We start from the raw sequence: 20,817 nt of genomic DNA, 5'->3' as shown, positions 1-20,817 counted from the left end.
TACTAAATAAACCAAGAACGACTCCCTGCAGGTTTTATTTTTAAAAAATTTTTAAAAAAAAATTTATTTATTTTTTTGTTTTTTTCATTAACTTTCCGAAGTCGCATGGTAGTTTGCAACCAAGCTTAATGAGAAAACAAAAGTTATGTTTAGTTAAGAAAAACACCAAAAGGGGGGGGGGGGTGAATTGGGTTTTAAAAATCTTTTCAATCACAACAAATTTAAACAAAATATAAGCAAAGTAAAGAGATAGAGTTTAGAGAATTCAAACTCAGGTTTATAGTGGTTCGACACTTCCTTGCCTACGTTCACTCTCCTCAACCTCCTAACCGAGTGAGGGTTCCACTAACTTGAAGCTTCAACCAAGCTTCCAATCTTTTTACACTTGAATTCCGGCTCCAATGGGCTCTTACACAACCTCTTCAAGATTCAACCCTCTTGAAGGCTTTAACACTCAGATTGTTACAAGATATAATCACTCAACCTAGCTTAAAGATGGCTCAAATACAAGACAAAACTAGGATGACAAACAAGAGTGCACTAAAGGATATGCAAGTGATGATTTAATGCACTATGAAAGAAATGAGAGCTTTTTGATCAAGAACAGGTAAATGGGCTTTGAATGCAAGTGTTCTCTTATCAATAAATGAAGTGGAGCTCTTAATTTATAGGTTTCTAAGCTCGGGAGTCAAAAACAGCAAAAGGTAACCTGTCCGGTCGAGCTAGGGGTCGACCGATTCACTAGCCGTTGGAGCATTTAATGCATGACAGGTTACCGTTGCCTCAAACGGACCTCGACCGATAAGGGAATCACATCGACCGGGAAGAGAAGGCTACTGGGAGAGAGAGAAGGTTTTTGACCTTCCTCGACCAGACGACCTCAACCGGTCGACCGGTTGGCCATAGCCTCGACCGGTTGAGCCTTTTTGGCCCCGAAAACCTATTTTTTTTTATTCCTTTTTTTTCTAACACTTAGGCAAGGTCTTTAAGTAAATTATTAAGCCAATTATAAAACATTTTGCCTAAGGTACATTAGTTAAAAACTCGGGTTTTAGTGAAATCGACGTTTTAAAGAATAAACCGAGTTTTCAAAGATGCATGAAACGTGTGAAAATCCTAAGTGCACTCATGCATTCATCTTACATTAGTTTCCTATGATCACAAGTCTTCCAAGCGTCTCAATCTTTTATCCATTTGGTCCTTTGATGAATTTTCGAGTTTATACCTGAGATTCTTAAACATTTAAACCAATTAGTCACTTAACCATGGTTTGTTATCATCAAAACCCGATTAGGAGAACCCTTGGGCTAACACTTAAGTTTTAACATTCCGATGCGTTGACCAAAAAAAAAAAACAAAACAAAAGTTGAATCCCCCTTGCAATAAATGAAACAAAATTGTTTTTTATTTATTTATTTTTGTAACCCTTGTTTTCAAAACACTTGTTCTAAAAAAATAATTACCAAACTTGTACCTCAATTATATGTAATAAAAAAATTTTCTCATCAACTAAAACAAGAAATTTAATAAAAAAAAAAAGTTATTTCTAATGTTGTTCAAATGATTTAATTCATAACTCCTCATCTCTTTCTAATGTTAAGGTTCATCAAAATCCCATTTTTAATAAAAATTTACTGCCATTTTTTTTTTTTTGTGGTATGCAACTTTCATAACTTCCATAATTTAAAAATGTTTTAAATAAGCATAAATTCAATTTTGTAATTCCAAATGATGGAATTTATAGAATTAATTCATTCAAAAATAAATTGGGCTTTGGTAGGGGCCCCACATCAGAGGAATAAAAATAAACCTGAGTGAAGTGTAAGATTTGTCATTGGTGACTTATTACACTATTTAGTGACATATGCGTGCTATATTTTATGTTTATTACTTGTGCACTAACCTCACTTCTTGATAGCGCATTGAGGATCATTGCCCAGGTACGTATTTACTCGCATCCTGGTCATTCTCTATGCATGTTCTGACTCTCATGCGTGCATGATCGTTCTGGGTATTTATTGATTTACTTATCAATCGTCATACTTGCCTCATTTTATTAGTAGATACTCATTTTTAGGGACATAGAAGGGTGCTACGGTCTTTACCGTACCTTCCCGATAAGTAACCTGACCCCCGAGCCCATTTTTTGGTTTTCATAGACCACTTTTTCTAAATAAGGAGTCACACTTAGAGTTTTTCTTTCTTATTTTGTTTACCCTTTAAAAATAAAACAAAAATAAGTGGCGACTCCAAGTCATTTTCTAAAAAAAAAAAATCATTTTTCAAAATAAAAAGCGAGCTCGCCATCGAGTGGAAGCGCATTGAGCATAAATGCGGGGTCCACAAATTGTTTTATGATATTTTATAAAACAAAAATATATTTGTAACCTAAAATATTCTTAAATTTTTTTATGTTTTTAATATGTTTTAAAAATAACTTTTATCTATAATTTTTTTTTTGAAAAATGTGTTTTCTTATATTTATTTTAAAAAACCCACAAAATAAGAATTCAAGTTTATAAATTTCAAAATTCATATATCTATTTAAAAATAATTAAAATTGGATGCATTTTTTTAAGTCAAATATACCATTTCTACCTTTTAATGATAATAGTAATATCTTTAACTATTTTAGTAAGTGTTTAGTAAACCAATTTAATAACTTAGAGTGACTTAATAACTTAATTTAAGTCATTAGGTAAATTAAGTATATTTGATAAAATGACTTAATAGTATAACTTAAAATAAAAAATTATTTTAAGTAATAAGTAAAAACAATTAACTTATTATTGAGTTCACATATTCATTTTACTTTTTTTTATCCCCATTTATCATAATTATCTTTATGATTTCTATTGTTATTCTATGACTTTCATTATTACTCAATCGACTTTCATTGTTACTCGACCTTATTTACCCTAATTATAATTTATGAGGATAAATATGTCAATTCGATAATTTAAAACAAATTCTAAGTTAATTTTATTAAACAACTTTAATACTTAAAATAAGAATTAAATAATAAGTTTTAAGTCAACAAGTATAATTTAACTTAAAGTCAATTTAAGTCATTAAGTAATAAGTACTAAGTTTTACCAAACATTCCCTTAATTATTACCTTTTACGGGTAAATGTATGAAACTTAAAGCATTTCTTATTTTGTGGTTTTTCTAAAATGAGCCTATGAAAACATATTTTTCTTTATTTTTAATCAATTTTTATATTTTTAGAATTTTTTTTTTAAAATCGTGCTAAAAAAATCGTCCTCAAAAAATAAGTAAAAACAACAACAAACAATAAAAAAATGTTTTATGAAAATGTCATATTATCTCTATTTTTAAGAAAAGAAAATGTTTTCTTTTTTCTTTTTTTATCAAGTGTATTTTCCTTTTTTCTAGAAAACATGATATCGTTTTCAAAAATAGTTGTCAAACGAAACCCGCAAAACCAAACCTATTTGGGAGTATTTATACTATTTAAAGTATTTGTTACTTGATTTTTCTTTTACACACAATTTCTAATTTTTAGTTTTAAAATCGAAAAATAGTAAGATGTATAAAGAATTATTAAAGGTTGAAATGAAATAATAAGAGTTATAAAAACTATTTAGAAAATTTGAGATATCAAAAAGAAAATATTATTTCAAATTTTAAAATTTTTTAAACTAATTTTTAAAAATATAAGATAAATTTACCCCTTTTTTCTACGTTTATAGAAAAAAAATTCATCTTAAAAATAAAAAATAGAAACTATATTTAAATGGTTATTCAAAATTACTTCATAAAAAAATAACTGATATTTATTTTTTGGGTTTGAAAAAAGAACCATTGAAAATACTTAAACACTATTTTGGAAGTATTTTTTAAAATAGTACTAATGAATGGTTTTATAGAGATGTTTTTGAAAATTGTTTTTTTTATTTTTTGACTTATTTTAAAACAAAAAAAATCAATTTAGGAGCTTAAAATATTTTTAATTTGTTTTCCATATTTTTAAATATTTATCAAAATTAAATTTTATTTATAATATTTTATTTTCAATTATCTTCTATATATTCTTTAAAAACCCTTTTTGAAAACAACTAAATATGTACTTGAAAAATATTCTATTTTATGTTTTTAAAAACATAATATGATTTTCAACATTATTTGTAGACATCAAAATTTTTAGTGAATTAAATTATTACTAAATTGGTCTTCAAAATTGTGGTTTCTCAATTCAACAAAATTTGGTTCGCCAAGTAGTGAGTCACACACATTCGATATATGACATATATTTAAAAAGTGACTGGTGGCAAAATTGAGAAGGTTACAAAATTTGATCTTGCAAATAAAATCAAATTTTCTAATTGAAATCAAAAGAGAATTAAAAATAAATTTTTTATGAATTAAATATCCTCTTGTTAATAAATTTTCTTAATGAAAAAGACAAGTTACTAAAATCAAGAAACCAAATTCTTTGAATTAAACAACTAAATCTTAGGGGATTCCAAATTTAATTATTTAATTTCATCTAATGGTAACTTCCTTAGGGAACTTCTAGGAATCGGCAAAAACAACTATGCATGGGAAAATAGGCTTCATAAAGAAGAAAAGACTTCATAAAATCTCTTTACAAACGTAAGAAATCAAAAAAACACTATACATATATTCTTCATTTTTTAACAAAATTATTCAAGAATAAGTCATTATAAACCCTCAATTGACTTTCAAAATCAAGTAAACACTTTCGTTGTCTACTTTCAAATTGTGATTAAAGCGAAAGAATCAAAAGAAAAATATTTTTTTTTAAAAAAAATATTAACATTGAGGTTATTTCCCACTATTATTAATTTTAATAAATTTTTGTTTGGCATATTCTTCTATTGTTTTGCTTACATTACAAGACTTCACGAAATTTGTGCCTACACTATTTTCTATTTTTCAGTTATTGAATATGTTTTTCTAATTTTTTAATTTTCACAAGCAAAAAAAACTATTTTGGAAAACAAATTCCAAAGATACCTTAAATTTTGACCTCTTACTCTTTAAAAGTTTCTTTATTTGTCTTTTTATCCATTTTTTTTGTAAAATTTTGTATCTCATTTGTTTTTCATTAATATAGTGTTTTCTTTTTATATATATTTTTTATTTATTTTTATTTTTTATGAACTAAGATGATATACAAGGAATGTAGTTTCTTATATTTTTTCCTTAATAAAAATTATTGTGTGTATTTGAGTTTAGAAAAAATGTTTATACACTCTACCCCTAATTTTAATGCTCAAAGTATGAAGCAATAAAAAATGATGACAAGGGCACCATCACAATCCAAAGTACCCACTAGGAGCATTATGTTTAATTGGATTGGGGATTTAGGTAGAACAAAATTGGAGCATTGGGTCCCAAAGTGGTTGCCAATCTCAATCAACACCCCACCTTTAAAAACCAAAGAGGCCACCAAATATTTTGATCCTCTTCTGAAAATATACAAGAGTGCCACCACTTGGGCCCCATGGTACTAGAATCTAAAAGATAATAGTGGAAGCAATTGTATGAATTCCACTAGTTTCTGCACCCCTTGCTTATGAGTTATGAGATGACTCACAATTGTATTGATTGAGTCCTACCAGCCCTCTTCCATCCCTGTGAATCACCCCTTTTTCCACTACTCTCTCTCCATCTGAATAACCCTTTTCTTTTTATAGTGAAGGGGTCTATCTCTCTGAGCTCCAACCATGGTGATATACTTCATAATCAGGTTCATAAGGAATCCTAAATATCAAACTACTAGTTTATCTAATTAGGAAATGAACCCACAATGGAACAATCTTGAGGGTGATTCTGTGGGAATGGTTTGGAAACAGTTTCCAGCTATCTGACATGGGATTAGACATTGTTGACAATGAGAAATAAAGAGTTTTGACAGAGTCCCACCAGGTAAGTAAGCAAGAAAGAACATCATAAGGAAAAGTTCACTACTCCCTTTGCTAATGCTGTGTATCAGAAAAAGGAGGGATTCTCCACTTACATCCTAAAACCATGAGCCTTCCAAAAGTTGCTGCAGGGAGATTCAGGAAAAGGGGTTGGGGTCTATCTTCAACAGGAGGGTGCAGATCAGACATGGAAAAGTACAAGCATATGTAGGGTCCAATTATTCTTCAATTTCAAGACTGCAATCTAACCCATGAGCTTAACATCTTTCACCCCAATCAAGAAAGAAAGGCTCGATAATGGCACGAACAAAAGAATCTAAACCAGAGACAAAAAGTACACACCAACTCCTAGTATGCATACCCTGTTTATTCACTCAAACTTAGGTGTAAACAACATATGTCACTCAAACTTAGGTGCAAACAACATATGTCACTTTTCGTAGAAGCAAAAGAATCCATCAGTTCACGGAGGATATAATGGTAAACAACTAAGAACGGTCTACCTACTGGTCACTTTCTTACTACCATGATGTCATCTTACTCAAACTCAAGATAAAAAATAACATGTAATACAATAGAAGTAGTTGTTTATTGCATATTTGAACTAACATGCTTACATTGATTTTCTCTGCAGTTTTTTCTTAGCCATTATTCTAAAATCACAAACTTAAGTAGAAATAAAAAGATCATGGGAATATGTTAAGTATAATAAACACATTTTCCACTATCATAATTGTGTCCTCTGCCCAGTCTCTTTAGGAGATACAGGAAAGCATTACTGACAAACAATCCACATTATCATGACAGGTTAGAAGCAGAAAGAAACACACTTGGTTACATGAACTTAAAACAAAGACCTCTCGAGCACCACTGATAAGTAGACTCACCAGAACAATAAATTTACACTTTTAGCTTGAAGACGAACCATGAGGACTTTTCCCAAGGATAGATGGCCTAGGACTGGGAGTTTCTTTCAGCTCAACTCCCTTTCCAGTGAATCTGGGGCTCTGTTCTGCCCTCAACTCACTCAAGCGTGGGCTGTATGCCCTCTGTGATAGCCTAGGGCTATATGCAGGTTTCATATCCCCTAGTGAGGCAGGGGATGAGCTTGTTACTTTTGGGCTCTGTGTATTACGGATCTCACCACGGCTTCTTGTGATCATTTCATCAAGAATTTCCCCACTATCAATGTGGGTAGTTCTTGCTTGAGGATCCTGATCCTGTCAAGTATATAAAACATTATAAGAGAAGCTTCAGAAAACAAGCATAAATTGGCTTAGCTACTGATTAAGGCTATGATCTGAGTTGTTCTTTTTTCTTTCTGCCTTTACTTTTTTCTTTTTTTCTTTTTTTTCTCCTATCTGTACACATACAAGAATATCAAGAGATTCAAACCTTGTACTTAGGCAAATCCCACCCCATTCATTGACACCTGAGCCAAGGCCCAGGGGTCTCTGAGCCATGTTGGCAACTACAATTCTTAAAATTTTTGCAAAGATCACAAATATTCAAGTCCCATGAATGTGTTCCATCATCAAACCAAATTTGGATATCTAATCTAATAAGAACGTTAAGACATGCATAAATTAATTTACACCCAAATAATACCTAAATTAGAGCTGAATTTGGCGATGCTCACTAGTTAACATCTTTTACACCCAAGTTCACTAGTTCTACAATTAAATAGAAATACCTAAACCAATTCCAAGCCTAAAACATTGCTAGGTGCCAAGCAGAAATGGAGGGTTCAGAGACTTACTTCACATGACATGTTGAAAGTCATGGCAGGGGCTTCTTCATATTCCGCTGCATCCAGTTCTTGAAGATGGACTCCTTTGAAAAACTTGGGGAGCAAATACTGCCGTACTGGAACGAGAAGCATGATCATCATTGGGAAAAGGACCCCAGCTATTGGGATCCATGTTATACCAAAACACACAAGCAAGTAGACCGTCTGGAACAAGGTGAAGGTGGCAATTGCTTTGAATGGCACAGTCTCAACAAATGTTGCATGACACTCCTCCAACACCCTGTCAGGTATGATAAAGAGGGATTAGATTGTCTAGTTCTTCTAAAAATGATAATCTATATTATACAAGGTGATAACATTTTTAGTCATTTATAAAAATATAGTTTCTTAATAAGAATTAAGTAAAACATAAAATTTATATATGCTCAAATCTGAAATCAAGTATTGGGTGTATATTATTATAAATTCATTCCAACTGAATTTTAGGTTACCGACAAAACTAGGGAAGAATAAAGAGAAACATTTGGTAGAAGCTCATGGAGCTGAGGATCCAATTCCTGTATGGAACATTGTATGTTCTTTTCTAATGCATCACATGGATTCAGTACTACAAGTCTACTTTTTTAGTTAAAAAGCCTGGTAACAGCAGGGGCATTTGAGTACGGGTATAGATCACAGGATGGAAAGAGTTCAGGCCCTAGAAACCACAGAAATAACAGTATTTGAATGAATGCCAGCAAATACTTACTTGTATCTTCGACTTGGAGCAGTGAAAAGTAACAGAATTCTCTCCCAGAACTGATTTCCAGGCAAGCTTTCAATCGCCATGAAAGCAAAATAGCCCCAAAGAACTGAAGTTGGTATCTTCTTCAGAACAGGCATGGCAGCAACACACGCACCAACCATCATTGCCTGAAGTAGATTGCTAAGGCGTTGTTCTTTGACTTCAACCGGTAAAAGATCATCTACATCTTTATCCACATCAAAGACCGTCTCATCAACTGGGGCATCAATGAAGCCTGTACTTGAGGCCAGTTGGATTGTGGATTCTTTCAGCTCTTTCAGTCCCTTTTAAAGCACAGAGTTAAGGCGACCAGGGAAAACATAGCAGATGCTATTTGGAACAATAAAAGGTCATTTGTGGTTAACTTACCAGAGCAGGGGGAGTTTGATAAACAAGTGGAGTCTGCATTTCATTGTATGCTTCTTGCATGCTACTGTACAGTTGACCCAGGTTTGCATTTTTACGCATACTTTTTCGGACAGTCGATACGAGCTTATTCCGCAAAAGCTATTTCGGTGGGGAAAAAAATTGTAATAGCTCTTTAGATATCAAAACAGATGGAACAAAAGTAGATATATAAAAGGTACTTGTCTAATTGAATCAGGAGACTTAAAGGGAAGGGAATACTCAAAGCAGGAATTAAAGATGGCAGGAAGATATCCTCCATTGATGAAAGCAGAGTAGTTTTTAAACAAAAACAGGGTCATATAAGAAAAGCCTGACAGTTGTACCTACAACAGCACAGTGAAGAAGTATAGCAATTGCCTGATAGCTAGGGGGTCATTGAGTAAGAATTTCATTTAGACTAGCTTGAACTTGTTCCTGCTCATGTGACAAGAGTGCAGCATAGAGAGGGCAAGATATCTTCTCTGGGTCCTTTGATGTAAATTTAGTTTTAGTTATAAAACAAAAAGGGATCAGTGGAAATCAAAATCCTTTTAGTTACAAGACAAAAAGGAATTGGTAGAAATCAAAATCTTATATCTTGAATAACTTGAAATTAGAAATAAAAGCATTCTGACTAACTAAGACTTGAGCAGAAAAACTTTCAGTGCCTAGTGTGACAAGAATTTACCTGATGTTTCAGAGTGGCTAAGCTTTTTGTATGCATTGGAGATTGTGGAATAACTCCATTGGAAGGAGGAATGCCAATAAGACCACACAATATGACCTGCTCAGAGAAAGAAAGGTAGATAAAAGGTAAAAACTCCACTAGTATAAAGTCAAAAGCTCTAGTTCAATATGAATAAGGCCCTTTCAACTAAGTTACACAGGAGACAAACAGAGATTCCAGGACCAGCAGCCTACCAAGAAACCCAAAAGAAGAAGATCATAGTGATATGAAGCTGGTTTCTTCAGATTGAACTCCTTTTGCTGTGCAAGTTGAGACGCAACACTGTGATCAAAGTAGTACAGCACAGCAATCATAGTTGCTGGAATAAATGCCCCAACAATGTACAGTGGGGGGACATCCAACATTTCCTGTAAAGTTATCCAAGCATGAGCTTCTGAGTCGTCTTTAAAGGTGATAAAGAAAGAAACAAGAGGCTCTCTTTTTCAGAAGGAAGTCTAACTATTGGAAGCACCTTGATAACAGTCCAATTTGAGTATGCACCAGGAGACCATGGATTTGGGCTGAAAAGCCGCCGTGGGATCCCTTTTGGGACATCATTAACCGGTATATAAGATACAGCAGTCCACACAACCACCATAAATGGGACTCCATAATCCGCAATAAGCCCCCGTAACCAGCCTAAAATTTTGAAATTAAATTTAACAGACAAAAGTTAATAACATGAACAGTTGATAGTATACACTTCCAACATACAAGAGAATATTTGTTCTCCCAACCACAAAAAATTGAGTAAATCAAGAAAGTGGATACCCAATTGATTGAAACAAGCAAGTAGTCCCCAAAACAAAGAGTTTATGATTACAAGAGGTGAAACTAGAAATCATAATCCTTAACATGCAACTAAGGAGAATTATTCTTTTAACTCAGTATTCAAAAGTTTTTAATGCAAAAACAAATACCTGTACCATAGCGCCAGGATCTAGCCTTACGGCTCCTTAATGCAGTAAGAAGTAAGCCAAAGGACAAAACCAATGCAAACATTCCATTGCCAAAGCGCCAAGAGGGCAGGAATGCAGTTTGGTTACGATCTTCTCTCTGGGGTATTCCAAATTCCTCCACAACTCCCTATAGGATGAAATTCAGAATTGAAGGTACTATAAAAGCAGTATGTTGTGATATTATTTAATTTTCTCATATGTGTTCTAGGGGAGAAAAAATATAGTTCTCAAATCTAGCACCACAAAAAAATGGCTCAAAAAACTCCTTGGACTGAATGTTTCCCCATGGTGAGGTCAATTTAGTGTTCAGTTCTGTTTGAGAAGCATCAAGTCCTCCCCGCAATCAAAATCATCCTACAACCTAACTATGAAAGGTCATAAAAGCACACTCACCCGAATAGCCTGCTGCATAAAGAGCATTGCAATAAGCAGACCAAATAATTCACCAGCAATGCGTGTGAATCTATTGATTATAGAGCATGCTCCCAGAATGGCCAGCAAAAAGAGCAATAGGGCTGTCCATACACAAACCCTGAATGCCAACAGAGTCAAGAAATTTATTCCACATCACCAAAAAAATAATCCCAATCTTATCAAAATACCACGAGTTTCAGCATGTACCATCCTGTCCAGGCCAAGAAGAGTTCCTGCCCCAAATCCTTCCGGTCCTTAGCAAAGTTAAACATAAATGTGTACATCAACACTGTTGGCTCCGCCACTCCAAGTATAAGCAGTGGCTGTCCTCCAACAATTGAGTGGATGATCCCACAGAGGGCTGTTGATGCAAGGGTTTGCACTGCAGTTAAGGTTCCATCTGTAACAAATCACCAAAAGAAAAGCCTATATGAGCAAATATGCAACCAAAGTGGCAAAGGTAAGAGAACATTGGTGATTAAAAGGGTATCGAACTTGTGTATCTTTCCAACTGCTCCCCAAAAGATATGACTGGAATTGCTGAAGCAAAGAATATGTATGTCGTTGGAGCCAGAATCCTGAGTAATACAAAAACAATGACACTGGATTTTATAAGACATCCCCAAGAAGAAGAAAATATAACACTTAAATATTTGTAATAGTGTTATTATGCAAAAGACATAGAGCAGTGCCGTTCTTAAGACTCAGATGATTGTCCATGTAATAGTGAACTCATATAAGTAAATCCCAAATCCCATGCCATGAATCAAAATATATAACAACAAGACGATACCATACTTCTTAATAGAGAAGAGGAATGGAAGGATCACCCACCCGATACCTGCTCGAAGACCGCCAGTCCAGTCTTGCTTGTAGCATAAAATTCTTCCTTTGAGATCATTCTTGATTCCGCGGAAGGGAACAAATGTTTCTTCCATGACCACTTGTATTTTTTTTTTCTTGTGAGGAAGAAGGGAATACAATTTTTTTTCTTTGACAAACAACTGATAGGTACAAGAGAAGTGATACGAAAAACACTATTGAACACAGATATAAGAGACTCGAGAGGCCAACACCATAACTAAATTTGCATCAGTGAGGATAGTGATCAGAAATTATGGGCAGAAAGACAAGGACTTCTTCATCATCAATGAATTGGAAGGAGAAGCGGGAAAGAAATAATGCTGATTCATTATTTTTCAATGTATAAGCGACCCCTGATGAGGTCCATGAATAAATGTATACAATTCAAGAACTTTACATTTCAAAGGAAGATATAAAGAATGATTTTGGATGTATTGATATAACGAACAAAAGAATCAATGAGTAATGAATGTGACTCAAAATTGTGTGGCACTACTGATTCTTTCTCAGTTACCTGAACTCCATATCTGAGTAAAATTCAATAGTACTAGCGAAAGGAATTCATTTGGAATTGGTACCCTCAAGATTAACGAAATAAACAGACATTCCCCATTTCCTCAGATCTCAGCTAGCGGTTGACTTGGAAAAAGCACAGATCCATCACTTCCCCTCTTAGTAAACTATCATGAAAGCCTCCTGTTCATCAACTAACTCCTACCAAGACTATTCTAGCCAAAATAAAATGCAGCAGAACCCTCAAGATCAGTTACATGATCTAATTTTACATGCTATCACTCATAAAGACCTCGATAAAGGGGATAAAGGGGAGAGCTGTGAGGTTCAGAGAGTAATAGCCACAAAAATTAACGAAGACCCATTATCACAAACTGAATTTAGGATTGTCTATAACAATTTGAAGCAAATGGGCATTACCTGAACGCAACCTAAACCTTGAAAATCGAAGTGCACAGATTCAGAACAGCAAAATTAGCGGGAACCCATGACTGAAATCTCAATAGGAATGATCTAGAACAGCTTAGAACACATGGGCATCAGAAAAAGACATAGGAAAACCAGCCAAAACAGCTTGTTCAATATTACATTATTCAGTGAAGACCCTTTTGAGGAAAAACACAAACAGTTTGGAGAGCTCACAGAGAACAGAGGTGTTCAACAGTCTGCAGTTACATGACCTGAAAGACTAAAGAAAAGCACAGAAATCTAAGGAGACACAGAGGCCAAGAAGATTAAGATGTGCCCAGAAAAGGCTGTGAGGCTGTAGAAATGATGAAAGCAAGAGATTCAGAGATATTTTTGATATCTTAACGAAAACAAACTCTGGCAATGGAAGGCTTGTTCGCGTGGATGAGATAGTGTGTGGTGACGAGGCATAAATAACTCTTTCTCTGCGGTTGAAAAGAAGAGAAAAAAGAACCCACAAAGTGTGTGTGAGAGTGAGAGAGAGAGATTGAGAGATTGAGAGAGAGGAGAAATTTAAATAAAATAGTGAAAATGGTGAAAATGTGATTGGCTTGATGATTATTTGGAGTTCGGTATACTTTGTTACCACTTACCAGTTACCTATGCTGGAGTTGCAGAGGGAGGGAGAGAGAGAGAGAGAGACAAAAACAGTGATGCAACTGAATGGGATAGAAAATCAGGTGGCCAATATTTTCAACCAAAAAAAAAGCCCTGAAAATGACTCAAATTCAGGAAAATATACTTGAATAACTTCATCATCTACATTACCCCTCATGTCTACTACACTCTACACCTCACCCCAAGGCTTAATCCGAAACCACCAGCATTCTTTGTATACCCATTATCTGGTTTGAGTTTTAGCCTTTAGGTGATTTAAAGCAAATTTCCACAGTTAAAAGGACTACAACTTTAAAAAAGCAAGTATTGAGGCGGGCATAGAAAAATTGATTGAGTTTCTTCAAATCTAAATCTACAATAAATTCAATGATATGAGTCATAATTTTTTTTTATAAATACAGTGACATGGGGCAATGAATTTTTGGAATTTAAGGACATCTGATATGTGGGTTTGGGCACTGATTTGAATCTATTTTTACCTTTTGAATATGAAATTCATGGAACTAGTGATTACTTGTTTGATGGAAAGGAAAACAACAGTTCTTGCAAGTAAATTATAAATGATTGGGTACTCCAAAGGGCAGCACACCCTCAACTTGGAGGAGAAGCATTTCAAAAACCTAATAATGAGGTGGTTAGCTTGAAAATTTAAGCGGATCTTTTTTAGATCTTTTTATTGCAGCTGAGGTACCAGATTTAGATTAGACTGGGGTTTATTTGAAACAAAATGATATTTAAAAATAATTTTTGAAAATAATTTTCAAAATTAAAAATTAAAAATTAAAAATTATTATTCAAAATATTATAAAAATAATTAAAATTTTCTAAAATTTATTTTAAAAAACAGAACAAATTCTTAAAAAATCTATTTTCTATCAAAAATTTGTTTTTTTTTTCAAATAACTTACATAAATATGTCATCCTATCCTTTTCAATAGTAGGTTTTTTCATGTAATTATGACAAACTCAGAAGGTCAAAGCCTGCAAGTGAAAGCAATACATGGAGCTTCAATGGACAACTCAACCTAATCAAACGGCTCATGCCAGCAACATGAATTATGAGGCCAATGACAGACAATGTTATCTAGGTCAATAACAAGCTTTCCTTTTTTGTATTTAATGCTTGACATTATTGCATAAGATAATAAAAGATCAAGCTTTTGAGATCCCAATTGTCTTCAGCCAAAAGCTAACCAAATCTTTTGGATTGCTTAAGAAAAAAGAAAGAAAAAACCTCAAAATCTCAAACTTTCATGTTGAACATCCTCATGGGCATGCATATACTCCATTCTATAGTAAGAACTAAACCCTAATCCCACTTTCCGTACTTCCCCTTTCAAGTAGATTTTTGCATTAAAATGTTTGTGGATGGTTTATTTTTGGAAATAAAATATACCCAAGTTGGCCAACACCCAAAAAAAAAGAAAAAGAGGGGTGGAGAGAGAAAAAAAAAAAAAGGAAAAAACATTAGATTGAAGAGAGAGATAAACTAAGTGGCCTTGCCTTTGTCAAAGTACCTACCCTAGCCATCCATTCTATCTTCTTGTGATTGGAGCTTCTGGGTTATCTCATTATCTTCCTTATTCTATTGTAATCCAAAGCCTCATGCCCAATCCCCACTTCTTGTACATTTGTAAATATTAAAAAGAAATTAAAAAAATATTACACTGCATGTGTATAACTTTTGGGAAAAGTGTCTTTCTACACCCTCATTTCAGACAATTCACAAAATAGAAGCCTCAAAAACTAATTCAAATTTTATATAATTATGGGTCAAAATTAATATTACAGATGATTGAAGATAATATTTATATTATTAAATATATTTATATTTTTAATTAATTTTTTTAAGATATAACCTTTATTGAAATCCCTAAAATATTATGGGTCAAAATTAATATTATTGAAGATAATATTTATATTATTAAATATATTTATATTTTTAATTAATTTTTTTAAGATATAACCTTTATTGAAATCCCTAAAATATCATTCAACACAAAAATATATCTATTTTTCTCTCTTTTAGTCATCTCTTCTTATCTCTTTATAACTCTTAAAATTTAGCAAGAGAATTGAATTTCTCGCTAATGGATAAATAAATAATCATATCTAATGATATTATAAATACACAAGTATGACTTTTATACATTTTTTTATATGTATTTTTTTTATTACATTTTTCAAGTAAAAAAAAAGAGATCTTATGATTATTATTTGGAATCACTAGACCTAACAATTTGTAGTTGTTTAACCTTGTACCTCTAGATACTTTTAAAAATGTTTGTACCTCCAAACACTCTTTAAAGGTGTCTAAACCTATACTTTCGGACATTCTTAAAGGTGTTTGATCGTAAACCTTTGGACATCTCAATTATGTTTGGCTTCACAAGACATAGTTGAGATGTCCGACCTTTTGACCTTCCAAGACTAGACACCACAGGTTCCCACCCCCTCCATTTACATTATAACTTTTCACGATTTCTCACTTTTAAATCTCATCTATATTCTTCTTAATTGTTTTTCATTCATTTTTACAAGTTTTTTTTTTGTTAAAAATTGTATATGAATAAGCTCTAAAAGATTTATGCGTTCTATATTATTTGTAAAACATGGAAGTGTGTTTGAGAAGAATGTAGGGCGAGAATAATAGGAGTGGTGTTTTGGTTATTTTTTTAAATTATAGAGTATATGTGTTAATAGGTTTTTAACTTTTAGGTAGATGCAAATAAAGTTTTGTTGAATGCATTTATAATTTTCTATTATTAAAAACTAGTACCCAAATGATCAAATATTACGTTTGACCAACAAGTGCACAAAAAAAAATCATAATTACTTTAAAATAGATAGATGTATAAAGTTTGGTTCCCATTGAGAACACACTTTTCTCCATAACTTATAATTTGGCAACTTAAATTAAAACTTTAAGTTTTTAGGTAATCCTTTAAAAGAAAAAAAACATCCCAAAGTAGCAAACTTTAGTTAATTGAAAATTTTAAAGGTTACATTTTTATATAATTTGGGATTAGAGGGATGTAATATGACATTGATATGTGCCATACTTTTGGTAATTAGTATAGAAAAATGGAGCACACATGTGAGTGGATTTTTATTACTAAAAATTATCATTTGGCTTATTATAAAAATAGAAAGGGGTATTTGAAAAGGTAAGTTATAAAAATTGGGATGCCATAACTTAACATAAAGCTAGCTCTATAAGTGCTTATATCATTCATCTTCATTTTACTAATCCTGATATGGGTAGCTTAAAGCTAAAGTTTGAGCTGATTACACCCACATTAATTTAATTCAATTTGATTTTTCTTTGGCTTTGTTACCTCAAAGAAATTTTCAATGATTGTTAGTTAGCATGAGTAAGCAAGCTGATTAACTTAAATTAATTAGTGTCTCTTTTTCTTTAATGGCTTCATTTTTATATCAGCAAAGCCACTAAGGCACAATGTACGATGATTAACGATTGTAATATTATACTTTCAAGTAATTAAAATATTAATCTAGTATAACCAATAGATTGGAGGACGGTTGACGTATTCAGTATTATACTTTCAAGTATTTAAAAACCCAAAATTATTTGTACCACCGATGAACACAACCAATAGATTGAAATACCATTAACGACTTTAATAATATATTTTCAAGTAATTAAAATAACAAATCTGGTTTTTCAGGTTGAATGGGTAACAGTTGGGTTTCAATTAGAAAAATACCAACCCAACCGAAAAATATTAGGATTGACATGGATTAGAGGTGTAGACAACTCTAAAATATGTTAATTGCAACTTATATTTTCAAATTGAAATAAGATTTTTTTTTCATTAACTTTAAGATAATTAGCTTTTAAATCTTATGAAAGTATGACTAATATTTTATAATATATAAAATAATTGTTTTATTTGATAATTTGTGGAAACTCATGGTAACCTATGAGAACCTGAATTACCCATGAGCTTATTAAGAATTTCTAATCCAATCTCACATTAAAGTGGGTTAAACTTTTAATACATAAAATAGTTATCTTTTTAACTTATTTTTCATGAAGATATTATATGTCATGTAAAAGTTTTTAAAATATTCTTCGTATTTTTTTATTATTACTCAAGATATTTTAAAAGAACAATTAAAAATGTCTTAAACTTATTCTTCATTTTTTTCAAAATTAATTAATCATGTTAGTTTAAGTTAAAAAACTATTTTTTTATTCTTAAAAACTTAAGAATAACTTAGCATGAAGAAACTAAACTCTCTTCAATTTTTAATTTCAAAAGATAAAAAAGAAAGGAAAATTTCATCTCATGATGTATTCAAAAAAGTTACATCCATTAAGTCACGCATGCATGCTTAGGCATGAAATATTCCAGACAATGATGCACTTATTGTTAATACTATAACATATCTTTATTAATAATAGACACGTGTCATGAAGAGCTGGCATTCAAGAGGTGAAACATGAATAATTTTTTCCCACCATCATGTTTAATTTTGGAGGTAAAAAGAAAAGAAAATCTTATGTCATGACGTGCACATCGAGTAGGGAATACATGCTTAGACATTTAAAAAGAACAAAAAAATTAAATTACATTTCTATCTTTGAGAGATCGATCCAACCTTGACTATTGAAGATCATTTATTATATGAATGAATGATGAATGCATCAAACCTAATGTGTTCACTTTTGAATATTGGGTCGTATTTGTTTTTTTATATGGTAGATAGATAAGTTAATGGTGGTGAAAAGCAAAAGGTGATGATTGGCTAATAAAAGATAACATAATGAAAAGATCTTTTATTAAAACAATTAGGTTTCTGACCGACAAAGAATATCCTTACCTCATTGAATTTATAAAAACCTCGATACATATTCAATTTATGTGGCGGTGGTTGTAACTCGAAGCTTTGATTTAACATATCTTTTATATTTATAATATTAAACGATTCATTCTTAACCATGTAGATATTATTTATTTTAGGTTTAAACTTTTTTTTTTCTTTTATTTGCTTTTAATTTTATAAATGTTCACTTTGAATCTAAATCTTTTTTCTTCTATTTGACGTGAGATATCATAACCTATCGTCATTATGATGTATGACCTCCTGATCTATTTAGATTTAATTTTTTTTTTTTATCTATCTAATGTGTCAATATGAAATATCACAATCACATCTTATGCAAATATAACATTTTTATCTTGTTTCATAAGATTGTATGATTAAACAATCAGATATCTCTTGTGAAATTAAACAAATCTCACATCAAGATTGATGATTAACTTTGATATCATTGACAATGATCACTCCTAACTAATTATGTAGATATTATCTATTTTGGTTGGATAAATTTTCACGATTTTAAAACATATTCACAAGATTTAAAAGTTTAGATATATATATATATATACACACGAGTAAAGATATAAGAGTTCTTGCCGTGAATTTAAGCCATTGTCATCTTTCAATTTCTTGTTATGGGCTGTGCAATAATGAACAATTAAAAAAAAAAAAAACTTTATGTATCCTCGTTGACCTTTGAAGTTGAGCAAAACTAAGAGCAAGAACCCTAGCCTTGATAACAAAGTCAAGAGAGTTGATTAAAAGGGAGGCAGTGGATTGAGACTCTTATATTAGTTTTCAAAGAGATGGGGCATTCACCCACCTTCTGCAAAGTCTTTCTTTCTCTTAAAATATCTTCAATCAACCTGGTTGACATACATGGATACCTGCAAGTGATGACAGAAACATGCAAAAAAAAACCAATAATATATATGAATTAAATGCTGGACTTTTATTTATATATACATTTACCCCACTGATACATGCATCTGATTAATGCTTGAGAAGCAACCAACCTCTCTTAATTTGTGGCTGCAAATGAAGGAGATGGAACAGGAAGATGATATCATCTTATATGCGCATGATCATGGTGGATTCGTGGTCATGCCCCCACCACTCAGAGCATATGCTAATTGCTGGGTTAAAGAATATATATATCCATGGATTATTTTATGCTAAGAGCTTCTGATCATAATTCATATGGAGAAATTACTTAAATTATATTATCTTTTTCCTTCATATGATTGTGATTATTCAATGGAAATTTTCCATGATCAAGAGCTAGGTCTTTCCAGGGTAGTTGACAGAGCTGCATTCCATATAAAATGCTTGCACTCCCTGAAAAAAAGGGCCTTGAAATATATATATATATTCATATATGGGTAAACTCATCGATCTTGGAGGATTGATTTCAACTCTTTCCCAAGAGATTTTGAAAGATTTACAGTATCTTATTCTTCCAACTACAAGTCATATAGAGAGAGAGAAACTTTAAAGACACTTATAGTAATGAAGGGATCAGTTCGAAAATCCATATCTTCCCTAAAAAGTAAGCTCCAATCCTGGGATAAACCAGCATGCGTATCAAGCAAATGGTGCTTTTTCTTAGCCTAAAAAAGTAAAAAGATTGATATATACCTAATACACCCAACGTGGGAGAGGGTTGGTAATTATTCTTTGTATGATTGTGTATGGGATAGGTGGCTTTAATTTTCAAACTTCTTATTTATATAAACATATATGCTGGTGGAGAAGAAGGTCCCCTCATCACTTTTTGTGAAGTTTTGTGATTTTATGAAACCCATTTAAGATACAAGTATGGGAGTGGAGGCAGCACAATAAACAATGAAACCCATTCAAGAAACCAAGCATGGGAGTGGGGGGATTGTGCATGTAATTATAAATTATGAAGGATGACATCTTAAAAAATTGGAGTATAGTGGTGGATATTAGGTCAATGTTTAGGTTCGTTAATAAAGTATTTTTCTTGACCCCACATGTGCGGTTGGAAAGCTACACCTTCATCACTAATATTGAAATCAAATTAATACTAGAGTTCAAGGTCAGCAAAGGAGTATTGACTTGTAAACCAGCTATGTGCCATAACAAAAGGTCGGCCCAGTTAAATTCTCTCTTATAGTACTAGATCATGAATGTTTGGAATCCATATTATGCTACGAGACATTATTTTTACACCCACACCCTTGATAATGAATTGCCTTAAATGCCTTCATTTTGGTTGAGCTTTGGAGACAAGAATCATGTGTAGTACTTAGCCACTCTTCAAAGTTTTCACTACATATAATGTACCAAAGTGGTTTTTTGAATTAATTATAGAGGTGATGTGACATCTCATATTATAGAAAAAAAATAAATTTGACGTTATATATGTATGAGTTTTTATTAACTATATACATATGTTTTAAACTCATAAGAGTTTATTGGAACATATTTTATAAATAATATCATAATTGATTTTCAATTTTAATGTGAGAATATGTTTGATCCACATAAAATGTTTATTTGTTTGAACCAATAATCCTATTAGACGTGATAGAATGTCATGTTTGC

General features: G+C 32.0%; 1 protein-coding gene across 1 annotated transcript; it reads right to left on the bottom strand.

Moving 5' to 3' along the window:
- Window positions 1-6,613: 6,613 nt before the first annotated feature.
- LOC100251908 (probable boron transporter 2) lies at window positions 6,614-13,409 on the bottom strand. The gene is made up of 12 exons (XM_002282465.4): window positions 11,770-13,409; window positions 11,431-11,513; window positions 11,143-11,335; window positions 10,915-11,053; window positions 10,483-10,648; window positions 10,035-10,201; window positions 9,757-9,930; window positions 9,524-9,619; window positions 8,818-8,955; window positions 8,413-8,732; window positions 7,674-7,944; window positions 6,614-7,134 (listed from the first exon to the last, which is right to left on the bottom strand). Exons 1-12 carry the CDS (start codon window positions 11,871-11,873, stop codon window positions 6,823-6,825), a joined length of 2,163 nt encoding a protein of 720 aa, XP_002282501.1. The 5' UTR covers window positions 11,874-13,409; the 3' UTR covers window positions 6,614-6,822.
- Window positions 13,410-20,817: the final 7,408 nt, after the last annotated feature.

Source organism: Vitis vinifera, chromosome 17, assembly GCF_030704535.1.
Source record: "Vitis vinifera cultivar Pinot Noir 40024 chromosome 17, ASM3070453v1".
In the NCBI taxonomy this organism is placed as follows: Eukaryota; Viridiplantae; Streptophyta; class Magnoliopsida; order Vitales; family Vitaceae; genus Vitis; species Vitis vinifera.
The sequence above is the reverse complement of the archived record's forward strand: the minus strand, read 5'-3'. Positions and strand labels throughout refer to the sequence as shown.

Coding starts and splice junctions, on each gene's coding strand:
- LOC100251908 (XM_002282465.4), bottom strand. CDS start 11,873: ATGGAAGAAACATTTGTTCCCTTCCGCGGAATCAAGAATGATCTCAAA. Junction 11,514..11,769: donor GGTCTTCGAGCAGGTATCGG/GTGGGTGATCCT, acceptor TGTATTACTCAG/GATTCTGGCTCCAACGACAT. Junction 10,202..10,482: donor ATCCTGGCGCTATGGTACAG/GTATTTGTTTTT, acceptor TCAAAATTTTAG/GCTGGTTACGGGGGCTTATT.